The sequence below is a fragment of the Calliopsis andreniformis genome, unplaced genomic scaffold (genome assembly GCF_051401765.1).
Source record: "Calliopsis andreniformis isolate RMS-2024a unplaced genomic scaffold, iyCalAndr_principal scaffold0022, whole genome shotgun sequence".
NCBI lineage: Eukaryota > Metazoa > Arthropoda > Insecta > Hymenoptera > Andrenidae > Calliopsis > Calliopsis andreniformis.
The window spans coordinates 1,029,283-1,047,379 of record NW_027480432.1 but is presented as its reverse complement, the minus strand read 5'-3'; the positions used below and the strand labels follow the sequence as shown (position 1 = coordinate 1,047,379).

Sequence of the window (18,097 nt, the reverse complement as noted above, 5' to 3'; positions counted from 1 at the left end):
AACGTGGGTGTTTGCCCCACCAACAAGTGGGGGCGCGTGGCTATCCCCCCACGTTCCTCCGAGGGCCCCGTGGCTGGTTCATCGTGGATGCTTGACAAACGTCCCCGCGTTTGACGTCACTGTTGGGTCCCTGTTTCCTCTTGCAGCCCACCTTCCCCTGAGCTAGACCGGCCACCGTTCTGGTCGCGCGCCAACGTCATCGTCTATGCCTGAAGTTCGCAGAAATGTGGGAAAAGAGGCTGCCAGCGGTGGCAGGCTTCTGTACGGTCGGCGGATGATGGAGGAGCTGCTGAGTGACCCGCTCCTTTCCCCGCTGGCATTTACGCACGACGCACGACACAATTTTCCCTGCACGCGACCACTTCTTACGTAGTCACGGGGGATACCATCCGCGACGCGGATTGTTGCTCGGACACTGACTGCGGACATCGACGAGCGGAACCTGTACTTTTGGATGGAACTTCGAATTCGAATGAATACGCGTCATAAAACCGGGCCCAGATTCCTGGACGGGACACCTCTTCCCCGTCTTGCGCGTCTGTCCGCAACTTGCGCAAGAATGTAAGATCGACAGGTACCTACGATTTCGGGGAACTCATTGTGTCAACGTGGACTCAATAACCACGGACGTCCTTTTTTCAATAATCTTGTTTCTACCATGCTGAGAGGTGAATCAGTTGCAGCGATGCAGCTGACTCACATGCATCCGGAATGCCGATCGGGTGCATCCCCTCACGTGACTAGCAACCTGATACAGAGGAATCTTTGTTACCCGAACCTTCTGATTTCGTGATCCTAGGATGATCGTTCGGTCCAAGTCAAGTATCTGATCGCTTCTGAAACAGCTACCGTGTGGAGATTTCAGGCTTCTAGCGAAGGCCTTCTATTCGACCATGAATTTTTTCTCGGTACTTCTAGTCTCGTGTAGGTACTGATTACTCGTTTATCTGATCGTACTATTATCTCAGGTTACTTCACCTCGTTAATTTAGATGACTTCGATTCTACAATATTTGAATCATCTTGATCGCCGGCGCTATAGTAGCAGATTAAATCTGCATCTCTCCTTATTTGCATAATGGCATTCCCTCTTCTACCACAGGCGTAAACTGCGTGTGTTGCGCGCACGCAATATGACGTCATTTGAGAAAAGACACTCGAAGAAAAGTATTTTTACATTCACATTAATAATATTCACGCGGGAAAGACGTAATAGATTAGTGAAATGCCTGTAGTGAATGAGCATAATCAATTAAGTCGTCAGCCAATTTACGAATGAGTTTGTTAATTTGCATTTCTATGTCTTTTTTCGCGTGATGGTCTTGACAGATAAATATTTAAATACATCCGATCGTCGATGCCAATTTCTCGAGAAAATGACGTTCGTACTGGGTTCATGGCGATTTTGATCATGTGGAATCCCCGAAGCAAGGTCGTTGATTCGGTATTAACATATATTTACGGGAATATCATTTTATTTTTAAAATTCTTGAGAAATACGTATTTCATTGCTTTCTTAAAAATTTCAGGGGTAGGTAAAGAAGGAGAAAGTAGGAAGAATTTAAATAAGAAACTTAAATATATGATTTTAATCATTCATACAAACAGGTCCGGAGACAGGTCGTTCTTGGATGGAAAGCTTGCGTGAGTACCAAATTGTAACACGGATTTTGTAGCAACCACGCAAGCCCTTCGAATGCACTCGTCCATCGACAGACCTGGGTGATAGGCTTTGAAGTATGCCAGGGCTCCCAGAAATGCATCTCCAGCTCCCTATGCATTACAGGTATTAGCAATTTTATTTCTTAAGTAACAAACTGTCTGAATTAAAATTCATCTGCTCTAAGATTACGTCATAGCAACATAAGACAAACTTTTTAGGACTGTTAAACCACTCATTTATAAAAAAATTCGATGTTGAGCTTAGGATTCTGAAACGTACTGTTGTATCCACAGGCTTAACTGGCGTAGTATGAATCATCTTGGCAATTCTATTTTCCTTGGATGCATAAGCTGCGCCTATCTCTCCCAGGGTGAGAATCACGGTGCCGCAACCCTTATCCAGCAACTTATCGATGGCTTTCTGCATGTTTAATGGTCCCACAGGCTGGACTCCGGTCATAACTTCGGCCTAGAATCGGGAATAGATTAGGTACTGCTCATGTTCATTTAAATAGATTATAATTGCCTCACAAGAACGCGTTTAATTATTCCTTTTTCAGGGAAAACTGCGATGGTACAATTATCTACCCATTAAAGGATTGACGCACCTCCGTCTCATTGACGCAGAATATATCGCAGTATTGAAAAATGTCCGAGATGACGTTCTCCATCGCTGGCGCCCCGTTCACGATCGACAGACCTATCGCATATCATATTCCATGTGGGTCTCTTAACTGAATAGAGAAGCAGCAAGGTGTTAGACTAACCATGGCCTTTATGTAACTTTAAAGCGTGCAGTGTACTCTCTATCGGGGTCTCGAACTGGCACAATAGGACGGCTGCACCTTTGACAACCTCTGCTGCACTATCCACGTGTCTGGGACTCAGTGCTGCATTCGATCCTAATACGATTACTATACTATTTTCACCTAGAAATTAATTTCTTATTTTGCTATTTGTTTCAGCTGCACATTTCAAGAAAACTAAGGGTAATTGATGGAAGTGTAACCTGGAGGATGTTGCGATTCAGATGTTGATATCTAGAAAGCAATTTATTTGCAATTGATAGTACCTACCATTGTCAGCAACAGTGATATGAGCTATTCCACTATGTTGGTTGTTTTGTATTTGAACATGGGAAACATCTATGTTTTCTTCTTTAAAGATTTTTAAGTACTCCTGAGCGTAAATGTCAGAACCTAACTATAGCAGATGTTTGTTAAAGTAGTAAAGTTTTTAAACTTACTAATGTGTAATATGATTGTAAATGTGAATAGAGAGAAATTGTAATTATGTAACAATATGTGTAGTAACTATAAAGAATCGTACAGAGGCAACGATTGAAGTGGAAGCACCAAGCTTGGCAGCAGCCACACATTGGTTTGCTCCTTTACCACCATACTTTATTTCATACTTATTACCGACTATAGTTTCCCCAGGCTTTGGTAAACGAGAAGAAAAACTAAAACATAAATGTATTTACTTGAATAGATTTGAGAAAATATAATATTTACATACGTTTTCCATACATTATTATATAAATTTCTTTTTTTAATGGAAGCAGATCTTAATTTTTGTAGGAGAATTAATTGGTTTATTACTGAATAATTAGTTAGCAGTTATTTAAATGCTACAGCTTTTTTATAAACGAAAAGTTAATATTATTGTATTCCTGAATTGTAAAAGAACTGATAGTAACAAAGTTTTTCTTCTATTTAAGCTAAGTACCTCTATCACTTACCATGTAAAATCAATCATGCATGAACCAACAACAGCAACTTTTGAAGACATTTTTTTAACAAAAATCTTAGCACTATTTAAAACTTTAAACTGAAAAATAGTTGTGAGGTTATGCAAGTATGAAGTTTTATAAAGAAATTGTTCTTCTTCGCGAAGCAAATATCAACTACACTTTCGTATAAACGATTACAACATTATCAACTTTTATCACAATTATCACATGACCAATGAATTTTAGAGAAGATAAACGGTTTGTTTACCGTGAACTTAACCTAGTAAAGGCGTATTTTCCGCGACGAAATACAGCAGCAATTTAACAATAGCAAAAGGAAATATTGGTATAATATATAGTAATGTTAAGAATAGTTCATTTTTCATTATTTTATTCGGAATCATACGTGTTATTACAACAGAAATAATAAATGCACTTCTTATCAAAATACATGTATGCAACCAACGATAAGATTAGGTTCTCTACTTTAAATCCTGCAATTGTATTTTATATATAAATAAGTACAACAAAGTTCAATTAATAAAAAAATAATTACAGATATTACAATTGATAAGAAAAACAGTATCATAAACGGCAACACACACTTAAATCTTAATGTCAAAAACGCGCACCTTTCGAAACCAACTGGTACGAATAAATTATTTTCTCCTTTGATATTACATTTCTATGATTTCTCTATTGTTTTTAAATTTTATATTATTTGTAGATTTAAAAAATTGTTTATTTATTGCTGTAAATTGCAGTTATTAAATTTTTTACTAAATAACCATTGTTGTATTACATTATCCATCCATTTATTTAATAATTTATATAACACTTAAATACATGAGGCTTTTATAAGAGCTTTATAATCCATTTTGCATTGATATTCGTTAATAAAAATCTTTTATTCATTCCAAGAGCATTTAAATAGTTTAATTAAAATAGACTGTAGAAAGTATAGTGGTACAATAACTTGAAGTCCATTAATTTTTTAATTTATTATCAATTTAATGCTATAGAATTATTGCAGAGACTCCACATATCATTGTTCAACAATAAAAGTCCATAGAAATTGTTTATTTATTGCAAAAACAGCATTTGAAAAATTCTTGGGGGCACCACACCCTGATGATACGGGCCTTAACGAAAGTTGCTAGCGACAGCTTCGACATCTAGCGGCGATCCACGAACTAACATTTTGGTAAGGACAGTATTATAGGGCGCCGGTGCCCCCTTGAATAAAATTCTTTAGATCATTAATAAATCATTAATAAACAATATTCTTGCTGAAAGTCGGACGAAATTGTGTCCCCATTTATAAAATACATTAAATAATTAAATTTGAGCAATGGATTTATTAAAAATATATCCTTTCACATGTATTAATTACTTTTACTGTTATTAACTTATTTATTTGTTGATTTGCGAGCCACTTGATGGTGCAGAACCATTTTAGAGCCTCTACACATCATTTTACAATGATACAAGTGCAAGGAAATTGTTTATTTATTGCAAAAACAGCATTTGAAAAATTTTTGGGGGCACCGCACCCTGATGATACGGGCCTTAACGAAAGTTGCTAGCGACAGCTTCGACATCTAGCGGCGGCCCGCGAACTAACATTTGGCCGGACACCTCGAAACGTTAGTTCGCGGACCGCCGCTAGATGTCGAAGCTGTCGCTAGCAACTTTCGTTAAGGCCCGTATCATCAGGGTGCGGTGCCCCCAAGAATTGTTCAAATGTTGTTTTTGCAATAAATAAACAATTTCTATGGACTTTTATTGTTGAACAATGATATATAGAGACTCTATAATGATTCTATAGCATTATATTAAACTTTCATGAGTTTGTATTCATACATTTATTACTCACGATTACGTAACAAATAAAAGCAATACCATTCTTTTTAATTAGTAAATTTCCTTTATTTGCCATTGATGAATGTATATTAAAAGGTACACTAGCTAAATATATATTCATAATAATAATATGCCTTATTATGTGCGTCTTATTTATTTTTATTATTATAATAAATGAATTGAACATAAATTTCCTATATTTTCAAAGCAATTACGATCTTATTACATAATTCTATAAAAAGTAAGGATTACTGTTCGTATTTAGTATTTATTAAAAAATTGATAGACTGTTTTCACTATATATTTTTGTTATATACATTAGTGCATGTAGCACATATTTTGGAAAGTGAAAAACATGCATTTAATATAGTGTTCGTTAGAAACAAAAAGTGAAAATATATTTTACATAAAGTGTATACCGATATAAATCGTATACATAGTTACAGCAGAATTTAATAGCATAAAGTATATTCTGTGGATGTAAATAAAATACATGTATGAGTACATCTTTGTATATATATATTTACATTCAGTATATTGTAAAAATGGAAAAACCTAGATGAGTTTGGATGGTATACATTATGTTAGTTGAAATGAATGTTTTCGAGTAACACAGTGTTATTTAAAAAATTCACTTTCTAAATTGATAACAGTTTCCACAATACTCTGATGCTTTTGTTGTGCCTCTCATGTGATAAAGGCTATAAAAATGCAAAGTTAAAACAATAACAGTTTGGATAAAATGAGTTAACGTCTTCTCTGTCTCAGTCATCTATATATATATTGTCACATCTCATAACAGTTTTTTCGACGAATAAAAATCAACAATTCGCTTCGTTTGTTTACGACCTGTTTCGACTTATTGCTCCTAATCTTAATTTTGTTTTTTGTCAGTGACAATCAAATTGTATCATGATTTTCATAAACTAAGTCATAGTCTTACATATGAATATGATTTATTTTTTATGTTTAAAATTAAAATATTTTTCTAGAGTCACTTTTTGTTATTCCTTTTTTTGTTCTTTTTTTTTTTTAACACGAACTATATTATATGTACTTTCCTGAAGGTATGATACATTTGAACAGAAATACTGGTCAGACAGAAATACTTCTGTCATTAAAGAGCTGCACTGGAAACTGCTGTCTGTGATTATTCAGAACGTCAGATATCAATTCGAAAAAATTTTCCTAAAAAAGAAAGTGTCATATTTTGTATTGTTGTTAATCCTGAAACATTCCTGTGATTTAGGTTTTACTTTTATACCATTGGTCAAAACGATCTGTACGAAGTAGGGTAACGTGTCGGTATACTTGAACTAATATAATTCGATAAGTGTTCCCAGCGTAACTTCCTTGCAATTTCTATGCACTTTTCATCAATTTCTTTCAATGGCTTTTCCTCGTAGTAATGCATTAATAATTTCAAGTAACGACCATACTGATTGTTAACATGAGCATGCCAGAGCGAAAGCATGATGACCTATAGATAAAGATAAATATAAGTAATTAAAGGCAGTCACAAAATATTAATAAAAAAATAAATTGTATACCTTATTATCAGTTGGTTCTGCAAACTTTTGTACTTCTTGCCAGTGATTCGTAACACTTTCTAATAAATGTTCGTAGGACGCGCGATCACCTTCTCCTTTCTTCACATTATGTACGTACAATCGTGCCAATGCGCATCCTTTCTTTACTAATGCTTCTATTAAACTGCTCTTCTGTCTTTCCATAGCTGCTTTAAATTTCGCAGCGTCGGTACGCTGATCATTCTTTAGACCATAGTATGCTAACAGCTTATCTTGATCTATATTGGTAATTACAGAGTCAGCAACAGATATTATTTGATTCGCAAGAGAAACAGAGTTTTCCGAGAGATCATCATGCGGTACGTGGCGTCGGGCTTCAGGAGAATCCAAAGAAGTTAGCATGGAAGTGTGAACAGGTAGATGATCCGAGAATAAAGTCTTCAATTCTCCGTACAGTAGATTTGCGTACTCCCCGGGTTCTATTATTGAAAATAACAAAATTCTATTAACAAACCGGCAAAAACTCTTATTCGATAATTAAAGGGATATGATTATATGAACATTTAGAAAAAATGAACATAAAATATATTAACACTTTCTAGCACAAACGGAAATTAAAAATAAATTTAATTGTTATTTAGTTTTGACACGAACAGGGTTCAAAAACATAAATTTTTCAATGATTTCCACATTATAACAACTTACTCATAGAAGGCGCTATTTGATGAATTGAATCCGGAAAGAAAAACAAAAGATTATGTAATGATAATGGTGATGGCTTATACGACGTATGTTTGAGAATCTAAATAGTATTAAAAATGTGAAAAATCTAATTACCAAGTTTTCCAAGCCAACTACATTTCAAATCCCTCAGCGCTTCGTTGTATTCATCCCATTTGGTAGTTTTCTCTTTGTCGGTCTTATTGGCAGGATTGCTGCTAGTCTTTTTCGCTGGCTCGGATAATATGTATTTAAACGTGTGACAATCTACTTTCTTTCCAATTTCATCTTTACAGAATGTTAATGTACCTTGCAGGTAACTACCCAGAGTCGCACCTTTAGAAATTCTTTAAAAATAAGAAAAGAAAAAATTTAATATCTTTTTAAGGAAGTCAATATTAAATGAAGTTTGAGGTATTTTACTACAGAGAGTCACTACAAATAAAATTAACAGGTGATAAAAGATAGCAAAATAAAGCATTCTCAAATGAAGAGAAAATTATACAGCCATTCACTAAAAGCGTGAAATATATACCAAGTATTATAAAAGCCAGATACATTCTAATTATGGCTAAGAAAAACTTTCTGCACTTTCATGTATTTTTAAACTTGCAGTCAATGTTCTGAAACCTTTTTAACAGAAGCTAAGTCAAACAGCTTTAATTACGTAGGTTAATTATTACGTGATTAAATATTTCATATTTTCAAATAAGCAACAGTTTTGCAATCAAAATTACGAACTGAATAAAATAACTATATATGGAAACTCATCTACGTTTAAGATTATATTAAGATATCATCTAGTGCTGCTCTGTAGATTAGTATTTTAATACAACACCTACTTGAATAAATTAACATTTTTTTTCACCTACGTTTAAAGCATTTAAGTGCGCAAAAATTTTTATGAAAATAATACTATAAACTCACTTGTTTTCAGTGCTGCATTGTGGGATGAAAAAGAAGAAAGTTATCTCAGTAGCACTTTCAAAACGAATCACTTACATTGATATAAAAAAAAATGTAAAATATTGAACATTTTTCAGCTAAATGTCTTCTGAGCATTTACAATTATATTTCAACCTTACAATTTTTTCGTGCATTTTTTTATTTATATTCTAAAAAATTAACTAATACGAGAACTACTACGTGTATATAGTATGCACAAATATTTTCTAGAATAAACATAGACTAAGTGCAAATAAATATTGTTTATGTTTTCAAACGTTACAACTCAAAGATTTTGCAATACTTATTTTGTGGAAAAAATAATAAAAAAGAACAAAAATTATTTCGTAAGATACTTACTTGCTTTCATTGGTCATAGGAGCAATATACAAAGGAAGAATATGACCAGGCGGAATCGAAGCTGCTACCATTTTCTTTCCACCAATAATAGCTTGTGACTGACTGGCATATACATCCAAGGTAATTGGATTACTTAATTTTTTACTTAGAAGTAATGGCATATCTGTTAATTTTTCAAGTAGATCTTTCTTTTCGTGACGTATATGCATTTTCAAAGTGTAGTCACCTTTTTCTAGTTTTTGGATAGTATACTGTAAGAAAATATACAATTTTGTTATTTCATATCTTAACAATCATTATCAAGTAAAATTTACCTTTGATGGATACGCGTCTCCACAACATATAAGTTGTTTGTTGCAATCATAAATCATCCACAGTTGACTTTCATATTCGCTCTCATATAATAAATTGCTCAGTAATGCAGCATTTGGAGTGACTTCAGTTGCTTTTGCCGAGTGAAACGTGTAAGTTAATTGCAATTCATAAATTTGTCGCGATGGTGGAATAATATCTCGTTCGCGTAACGGAGCTATCTTTGCATCATTAGGTCTACGATATTAGAACATGCTTAACATTAAATATAAAACCGTTCACTATACCGAGAATTTGAAGCATACGTACTTCAAAATTTGCACAGATGATTTTAAAGAAATACTGGGAATTACTTCTTCGTTTCTAAGAGAACTTCGTAATTCTAAACGATTTATTCCATCTCCAGACTGCATCGTAAGATTTCCATTTATCATATGAATTCCATGAAATTCTATACAATAGTCAATTAACATGTCACCCAGGTTGGCCCAATATTTTGCGATGACCACCTCTAAGATCAGTCCTCCCTGCATTTGTTTATCACAAAATCGAGTTTACTAAAGTTACACAGCTGAATTAAATTATGTGAAAAAAAAAAACTTGTAATACCTGAACAGCGAATGGTTGGACGCTTTCAGATTGTGAAGTAACACTGATTACTTTATTAACTTCGAGAGTTTTACACGCCAAACGAGGTTTCAACTGAATGGTATGAATTACAAATCTACCAGTTTTATCCTTTTCAGTACTTTTCAATTTGATGACTGGATTAAATCATATAAAAATATTAATTTTGCGCGTATAGTATAGTATACATGAAATATATTGCAGGTAGGATTTACCTGCCCATGTTGCATCTTCTGGAACAAGAACAAAATGTCGGTGGATTGTACTGGGCTTAAACAAAACGTTTGTAAATGTTAAATCTGGAAGGATGGCAGATTTTGGCAGTTCTTGCGGTTGCACTACAGTGATTGGTATTTGGAACACTGGTCCTTTTGCAATGTCTGTTACATCATATGCTCTAACACTATAAAACACAGTTTTAAAGTTTATATTTGTTCCTTGTATCATATGGGAGTAGATATTATATAGTGTACCTAGTTGCGTGAACACCTTCTGGTAAATTAGAAGCATCAATTCTGATAGCAAATGTACGTGCCATGTGCATCAAATCGAGATGCGTCGGAAACTGAACCCAAGATGCATCGCATACCAAAGTCAATTTTAAATTGAATTCAATTTTACGAGCTGGATCTACGAAAATATTCGTACATTATGATAGACCAAATTCAATTAAAATATATAATATCATATTAATAAACATGTAAAATTATACCGGTATTTTCACTATTAAGAAACACAGGTTCTACAGTAATAGCATAATCTTTTGGTCGATCAATGACACCAGTTCTCATATGAATTCCTTTTGAGTTATTTGCCCCACAGCTAATAGAAAATCTTACGTCTCTTTCAGGAACGTCGTTGTAAGTAACAAGTTTATCAAATGCACGTTCGACTTGCAATAATCCTGAACCTTGTGCAAAAGGATCTAGGTTTGGTATGTAAAGAGCTGAGTTTTCAAGAGCTCTCTTTATACTATATGGAGAATATGGGTAACCTTTGGCAAGAAGTCCTGATATAAGAACAGCTGTAATATAAACATAAAAAACACATTTAGATATACTCGTAGTAACACATAATGATTATAGTAAATATGTACGTACCTACAGCTCCAGTCACGTGTGGGCTGGCCATACTTGTACCATTCATAAGTTGACTTTTTCTTAATGTAAAATTGGGGACACTAGTTATAGCTCCTCCAGGGGCGCAAACAGTAACACCAGCTCCTCCATCTATCATAGGGCCACGCGATGACCAAGTGTATGGCATGCCAGGCATTTTTTCCCTTAAAGAATACTCAGCTACCATCATGTCAGGAGAAACATAAGCGCCAACACTAACAATGCTGCTAGAACTGATATCTGGCGGTGTTCCTATTCAATTTTAAGGTAGAATTTAAAAAAATATAAACTTTTTACACACTATATCGAAACTCTTTTAGGTATTGCCAACTAACCAATAGTACATAAAGCTGGTCCAAGATTACCAGCAGATGCTACCCATGTTACACCATACTTGTCAATAACTTCATTCATTAATTCTCCAATTCTTCCTGTATTTGACCAGTGTGCATGCTCTCCGTAGCTCATATTTATTACATGTATTTTTTCTTTATGTTTCATTACATGTATCATTGCTCGTACCGCTGCAGTCCCTGTTTCCATAGTGCCAATTCGACTGTCACCAACAGTTAACGAAATTATTTGAGCGCCTGGAGCTACACCATTTAGTTCTGGGTTATCGGGAAAGTATGCTGCTGCGATTGAAGCAACGTGTGTACCGTGACTTGCTGCAACATAAAAAAGTGAATTATAGCTTTGTCATATTTGTTTCTTTGACAAAAAATAACATTCTTTTATCTAAACTTACAGCATAAACTAACAATTTCTAATGTATTTCCATCATCATGGACATTAATACTAATATTTAATTGATCTTCTGCTATAAGAGGAGCATATTGTCTGGTTGAAGAATATTCTCCTAGACATACACCAGCTTCCAAGTTACCCTCCTCAGACGTGTCAATACATGCCCTACAAAAAAAGAATAAAAATATGAAATTAGGAAAAAGATGTACACACGTAATATAAGCAAATATTCTTTGTATATCTTTACCTCCAAACATCACCATCATGAAATACAATACAGTCATAAGTAGGTCCCAAATCATTGTATTTCTTTTCAATGTTATTCAATACTTCAACTCTTGCTTCAAGTTCTTCTTTTTTTAGTCTTTCTTCTAATGTTGTTAATTGTGGATTCTTTGCCTCGAATTCCTATGAGTAGTAGAAACATAGTATATTAATTATGTTTAAAAAGCTACTAGAACATTTTGTGTAAATTTAAAAAAACACAATATCAAAACTACACAAAGTTTATTCAAGTCCTATTATGTAATGAATCAATGGGTTTACAACAGATCAAACTGCCAAATATAAATATAGCATTAGATACAGATCACTGTGACACATTGTGAAACTGGCCTCATTTGATTGAATGGTTGAACATACTCACAACAACCCTATCTTTGGATCACATGTACTAAAATCCTATTTACAACTTCACTCTTGAATATTTGTACTGATATATAGACTATTGTTATTCATTCATTCTATGAATTTTTACTTTATGAAAAAAGATCAAAACTAAATTATATCAAAATATAATTAATGTGGATATTTACTTGTAGTTCTCTAGTAGCTTCTGCCAATGCAGTTTTTTGACAACTATCCCACAGACGTTTTTTACGTTCCTGTAGTACTCTTTCTTTTAATTTGCCAGGATACAATGAATATAAATTTTTTACTCCAATATGATACTGTCCAGTTGGATTTACCCAATTACTTGGAACCTGAAAGAAAAATAATACATTTCAAAGAATATGCATAATATTTACTTTATAGTAATACAAATATTGATTAAAATATACCTTTAATTTGCGGCCAGTTATACCATTTATGTATCCATCAGGTGCTTGTACAACTTTGCTAGTGTCTACATCTCCAGCTCCACTGCAGTCATACCTTTCAATAATTTTTGGTTTTCCATCTGAAGTCACCTATATGAAATATAATTGTATAATTAAGAATGTAATTCTACATATATATCATTTATTTTTTTAAGAAAATTTGCTGCATCATCTTCCAAATGTTATCATATAATAAAGAATGATAAACATAAGTTTTCAAATCCTTAACAATAAGAGAGAACAATGGTTTTTATTCCAATCCTATGTTGCTTCACAGTATAATTAAATATTGAAAACATAGAAATAATTAGTTATTCCATCATAATATAATGAAACTCTTAAAGGTATACATAAATAATAAAAAAGAAAAAGGACAATTTGCAATAAATTTATTGCTTGAATGTAAACGATTAAAATTCAGTTTTTCATATTTAGTACAAACGAAAATAAACAGAAAGTTGTGTAAAAGAAGATCACGACCGTTAAACTGAATACTGAAAAAAAGAATAATATTTACAAAAACAAAGATTTTCGGTTAAAATGAAAAAAAGAAAAAGGAAAAAATAGAGATTTGAACAATCGCGAGGCGTGCTGTGTAAAAGCTTTCCGTACCTGCATACCAGGAACTCCAGGATCAACTCCTGAATCGAAAATTGCAATGATGACTCCTCGGCCATCATATTCGGGATATTTGTTGAGAAATTGAGTGACACCAGTTTCTTTTTTAGGCAGAAGGCCCCAAACAGGAAAATTACAATCAATGACGTCTGCCATGTTTCAAATGCCCCTGCCACCGTGACTCCAGAAAAACTACTTGAGATGTTTCCTTTGTACTGCTACAGCCTTATATATCAATCAAAAAGCAGAATCTGCGCGTGCGTGCCCATCTATATTGCAATTTTGAAGATAAGTTATCTACTTATGATACATCGGATCAAACAGATGGTACAAGAAGCTAGACATGGTGGCACAGTGTTCGCATCACCCTGTTCAGATAGCAGCATCGACGCTAGTCAATAATCAGGAAGAACGGAGCACCGTTCTTCCAGATGATTGCAAGCTTCGTGTTTGAAAGTAGTAGTATGTTTTAACATGAAGGGTTATGTGTTTTAATCGTCAGTTTCAAAAAATAACATGTTTCATACGATTGAGCGTAGGACATCACTTTCTCTGGGCTACGTTATGCTGACAATCTGTAACAAATCCAGGGGTGATTAGGGCGAGTTAATTGAATCGAGACATGTGCAATGTTAAAGCATGGTTGTCACTCCGCGAAAGATGAAACAGGTTGCCTTTTCTGTGATTTGTGTTATATTAGGTAAATACTTTAGGGGTAGCAAAAATCATATTCTTTTTGACTTCTCTAATGCTTCATTTACAAGTAGCAATGCTTGACGACTAATGTCAGTATCAGGTCTAAAGTTTAAACATTATACTTTTAAATGTTGCAGTATTAGGATTTTATAAAACAATAGTCAACCCAGAAGAAGAACAATCCTTTCCTAGAATTCATCCAAGGGACAGAAAATCTCATTTACCAGATGTAAATAATATTGAATCTGTTAATGATAAAGTTCAAGAGGATGAAGAAGAAGTACCTTACACTGACATTAAAGATATTGAAGAAGCAAAAATAAAAATTCGAGAGCTGGAGGGCAAGTTACAGCATCTAGAGGCTAAAATAGAAAACAGAGTGTCCAAGGATTTTCCTAGTGTGAAATTTCTTAATTATAAAAACAGAAAAAGAATTTTGGTCACAGGTGGAGCAGGATTTGTGGGATCACATTTAGTTGATCGCTTAATGCTTGCTGGCCATGAAGTAATAGTTGTGGATAATTTTTTTACTGGAAGAAAACGTAATGTTGAGCATTGGGTTGGCCATGAAAACTTTGAACTTGTTCACCATGACATTGTTAGACCCCTTTATTTAGAAGTAGATGAAATATATCATCTTGCCAGTCCAGCTAGTCCACCTCACTATATGCTTAATCCAGTCAAAACAATAAAAACAAATACTTTAGGTACAATAAATATATTAGGTATGTATTATTATATAATAGATGTTATTCATTCTTAAGCAAGGTACAATGATTGTAAATAAATACAATGTGATTTAGGACTTGCAAAACGAGTAGGAGCAAGAGTTTTAATAGCTAGTACGTCTGAAGTTTATGGAGATCCTAATGAACATCCTCAAGCAGAAACCTACTGGGGTCATGTGAATCCTATAGGTATATCAATAACTATTCATTGCATTACGCTCTAAAATTATGCTGCAAAGGTTAACAAACATAATATGACAATTTCAGGACCACGAGCTTGTTACGACGAAGGAAAACGCGTTGCCGAAACGCTAAGCTATGCTTACATGAGGCAAGAAGGTGTTCCGGTACGCGTTGCTCGAATTTTCAATACATTCGGACCTAGAATGCATATGAACGACGGTCGTGTAGTTTCGAATTTTATTTTACAAGCACTACAGAATGATTCGATTACGATATATGGTAGTGGAAAGCAAACACGATCTTTCCAGTACGTGTCCGATTTAGTCGACGGTCTAGTTGCCTTAATGGCGTCTAATTATACTCAACCCGTAAATATCGGAAATCCTGTCGAGCACACAATAGAAGGTAATTACTTTCTATAAAACATAGTATTTTTTAGTTCTGCAATTTTAACATTTTTTTATCATTACAGAGTTTGCACTTATAATAAAGGATCTAGTTGGTACAAAGAGTAAAATAGTTGAGCTTGCCGCGGTCGAGGATGATCCTCAACGACGAAGACCCGACATTGCTAGAGCTAAGAAATATTTAAATTGGGAGCCAAAGGTTCCTTTAGCCGAAGGACTTAAAAAAACGATACTGTACTTCGCGAAAGAGTTGCAAAGAACAAAGCACTCTCAAAAAATTAGTGTTAAGAAAACTTCTTACAAAAACGATCATGATATAGTGGAACAACTTTAGGAGATAAAAGATATCAACACGATTGATTTATCCACTTCTAAGAGTGGCTTAAAAGTGCCATTATACTATGGACCACTATGTGCCAAAAGATATTCCCCGTCCAAATTGAATTTGATATAATTTTGATATAGATGGATACATGCTCTTTATTTTACGAAAGCGAAAATTTGTTACGTAGTTCATACTTCATACTTACATAGTTGATTTTATTTCAGCCTTATTAAGTCGTGGAAAGTATGTTCTTCAAGTTCCATCAGTTTCTGTATTCTTTATGATTACAGTATTGATTTGAAATGGCCAATGGTTTCGCAAAACATGCTACTTGCTTCACGATGAAATGGAAAATATTAATCGTGTTTCTAATATACGTCTCCTATATAGGAAACTCTCGTTTGTATAATCCTCGCAGTGTTTTGTTGTATACTATAAATTTCTAGCAATCGACCGATGGTGCTGGTGGAAGTTACTCGCATTCTTTTTCCTACGTGAATTATTAGGGTAAATTGTATGGACGTTAATACATTAAGCTGATTTTACTTAATATTTCTACATAATCAACTTTTTATCGATTATACATGTCCCTTGCCTTTTATCAAATTTATGTCACATGTATCATAGCAACATAATCAACGTGCACTTGTACAATTACTCAATTTTCGAAGGATATTTCTGTTACCAAACTTTTTATCGCGAAAGTTAAGACGTTTTTGTCGGTCTCGTTCAGCAAAACGTGAATCCTGAATATTTGTATCATAATAGTAGTATTGTATAATATACATACATGGTATAACATAAGCCACAGTACTGTAATATTTAAAGGCGTGTAAACAGGAAAGTAATTTTATACTTGACAAATAGCTGTTCTCAAATACATAGCCTTGTAAAGATGTCTCTTGATAATAGCAATTGTATTGTGCTTAATTTATATACGAATAATCTTGTGCGGTTGAAATGCCCATGCTCCTACGTGTAGATATGAAAAAGAAAATAAATGTTTAATATTGCAATATATATCCTATTGCGTTTTCATATACTTGCAGATTCTTAACATTCAACCAAGAATCTCTAGGAAATGTTCTATTATATAAGAATGGGGAGGAGAGAAATTACGACTAACAAATTGGCCACTACGCTCGCAATAACTCACGACCACCAGGGTTCACATTGTTGCATAACGAGATGGTGATTCTTCTTGTCCGGTTGCAATACAACTAGATAATATTATAATTCCGGCAAGCATGACCACTTGCTGGAGGCGCATTCCAGGGCGAGATTGAAGAATCGTCTGCGTCGTTTAAAGCATATTTTAAGGGCCGATTGGTCATAATGGGTGTCGCGTGGGCCCATGACAGGGCGCACGTGGTCGTCCTGTCTCCGCAGAAAGAAGAGGCGAGGGAAGGCGTAGAACAAAGACAACCGATGGATTGGTAAGAGTAAGGGGCAGTAAGATTCGAGATGGTTCTTTAACTATAATCATCGCATCCGGGATATGGTGTGGCTTTGTCGTGACAGATGGAAACCCCGCGAGGGTGAAGATGACCTAATCGTTACAGACTCAGCACTGGTTCAGACGCGCGAACAGTGGCCTGTTACAACTTACAATGATCGCTCATTAAAGATGCAGTGGCGCATCGTGCATAAGCAATTAAAGAAGGTGGTGAACGAAGCTGTCTGAGCGATGAGCTTCAACAACTTCCTGTCTGGAGGAACAGGTGACCTAATTCAGCGTAAAGTAACTTTTACTCTGGTGGTCCGCTAGTAATCCGATCTCTCTATTGGTAAATGAGACGGGGGATTGCTCATCTAACATGGGCTTAACACCAACGAAGTACTTCTTACCTGCGACCACCATGGCAAACGGAGGGAATGAGTTCAGCCTCGCCGTTTAGTCGATGAAAAAGTGAATAACGCCTGTGATAGTTATCTGCATTGCATTGCAATTAAGTCTTTCTATTTTATTCATGCCCTTCCATGATCTACTTCGTCGAGTATATTTTTGTTATTGGACGAAGACAGCAGATACTCTCCCTCGGTTCAACAAGGGTAAATTATTTACAGAAAAGAAAAATTCGAGTCCATGACAACCGATTCGAAGTTTTCGCGTGAAATTTGCATTGCGGATTCAGCAACCCCCCGAGTTACTTGTAACCCCCGTTCACCTCTACTTTGTGAGCTGCATTATGCATGACGCAGCGAGCTTCCCAGCCCTGCTGTGTGTTACGGAATCGAAAAGGGTCGCAGACTACTCGACACACATTCTCCTATCTGACATTACCACCTTTTAGCACTCTACGATATCGCAGAGTTTTCCAAAGTCAATTGAAAGAAAGTGTAATTAAGCAAAGAATATTAACACTTAGACCGGCATTTATGATACCTCATAGTTTACTATAAAGTAGACTATAAAGCCCCAGTTT

General features: G+C 34.7%; 3 protein-coding genes and 1 long non-coding RNA gene across 8 annotated transcripts in view; 2 read left to right on the top strand and 2 right to left on the bottom strand.

Moving 5' to 3' along the window:
* LOC143187408 (uncharacterized) overlaps positions 1 to 192 on the top strand; it is a 90,636-nt gene extending 90,444 nt beyond the window's left edge. The window contains exon 3 of the long non-coding RNA XR_013003200.1: positions 147 to 192. This is a non-coding gene — a long non-coding RNA (uncharacterized LOC143187408). The remainder of the gene's footprint in view (positions 1 to 146) is intronic.
* A 1,276-nt stretch (positions 193 to 1,468) lies between these two features.
* LOC143187407 (ribokinase) lies at positions 1,469 to 3,856 on the bottom strand. Of its 3 annotated transcripts, none has more exons than XM_076391642.1 (7): positions 3,403 to 3,856; positions 2,991 to 3,123; positions 2,738 to 2,864; positions 2,429 to 2,563; positions 2,270 to 2,361; positions 1,942 to 2,130; positions 1,469 to 1,772 (listed from the first exon to the last, which is right to left on the bottom strand). In XM_076391642.1, the coding sequence occupies exons 1-7, from the start codon at positions 3,450 to 3,452 to the stop codon at positions 1,596 to 1,598; spliced, it is 903 nt and encodes a 300-aa protein (XP_076247757.1). In that variant the 5' UTR covers positions 3,453 to 3,856; the 3' UTR covers positions 1,469 to 1,595. The 3 variants fall into 3 exon arrangements, with proteins under 3 accessions (XP_076247757.1, XP_076247756.1, XP_076247758.1); XM_076391641.1 differs by having other exon boundaries at positions 2,429 to 2,590; positions 3,403 to 3,855; XM_076391643.1 differs by having other exon boundaries at positions 2,429 to 2,590; positions 2,738 to 2,860; positions 3,403 to 3,854.
* Positions 3,857 to 5,754: 1,898 nt separating this feature from the next.
* LOC143186882 (tripeptidyl-peptidase 2-like) lies at positions 5,755 to 13,494 on the bottom strand. 3 transcript variants are annotated; one of them, XM_076390708.1, is made up of 20 exons: positions 13,327 to 13,491; positions 12,676 to 12,804; positions 12,430 to 12,597; positions 11,862 to 12,022; positions 11,616 to 11,779; positions 11,203 to 11,535; positions 10,850 to 11,119; positions 10,744 to 10,773; positions 10,462 to 10,674; positions 10,223 to 10,379; positions 9,965 to 10,152; positions 9,732 to 9,886; positions 9,432 to 9,649; positions 9,125 to 9,359; positions 8,811 to 9,061; positions 7,623 to 7,852; positions 7,491 to 7,502; positions 6,807 to 7,264; positions 6,521 to 6,736; positions 5,755 to 6,444 (listed from the first exon to the last, which is right to left on the bottom strand). In XM_076390708.1, the coding sequence occupies exons 1-19, from the start codon at positions 13,486 to 13,488 to the stop codon at positions 6,527 to 6,529; spliced, it is 3,744 nt and encodes a 1,247-aa protein (XP_076246823.1). In that variant the 5' UTR covers positions 13,489 to 13,491; the 3' UTR covers positions 5,755 to 6,444; positions 6,521 to 6,526. The 3 variants fall into 3 exon arrangements, with proteins under 3 accessions (XP_076246823.1, XP_076246824.1, XP_076246822.1); XM_076390709.1 differs by having other exon boundaries at positions 10,462 to 10,773; positions 13,327 to 13,494; XM_076390707.1 differs by lacking the exon at positions 7,491 to 7,502 and having other exon boundaries at positions 10,462 to 10,773.
* A 248-nt stretch (positions 13,495 to 13,742) lies between these two features.
* Positions 13,743 to 16,691, top strand: Uxs (UDP-xylose synthase). Its single transcript, XM_076390710.1, has 5 exons — positions 13,743 to 14,032; positions 14,166 to 14,753; positions 14,832 to 14,945; positions 15,024 to 15,344; positions 15,412 to 16,691. Exons 1-5 carry the CDS (start codon positions 13,972 to 13,974, stop codon positions 15,678 to 15,680), a joined length of 1,353 nt encoding a protein of 450 aa, XP_076246825.1. The 5' UTR covers positions 13,743 to 13,971; the 3' UTR covers positions 15,681 to 16,691.
* The last annotated feature ends 1,406 nt before the right edge of the window (positions 16,692 to 18,097 follow it).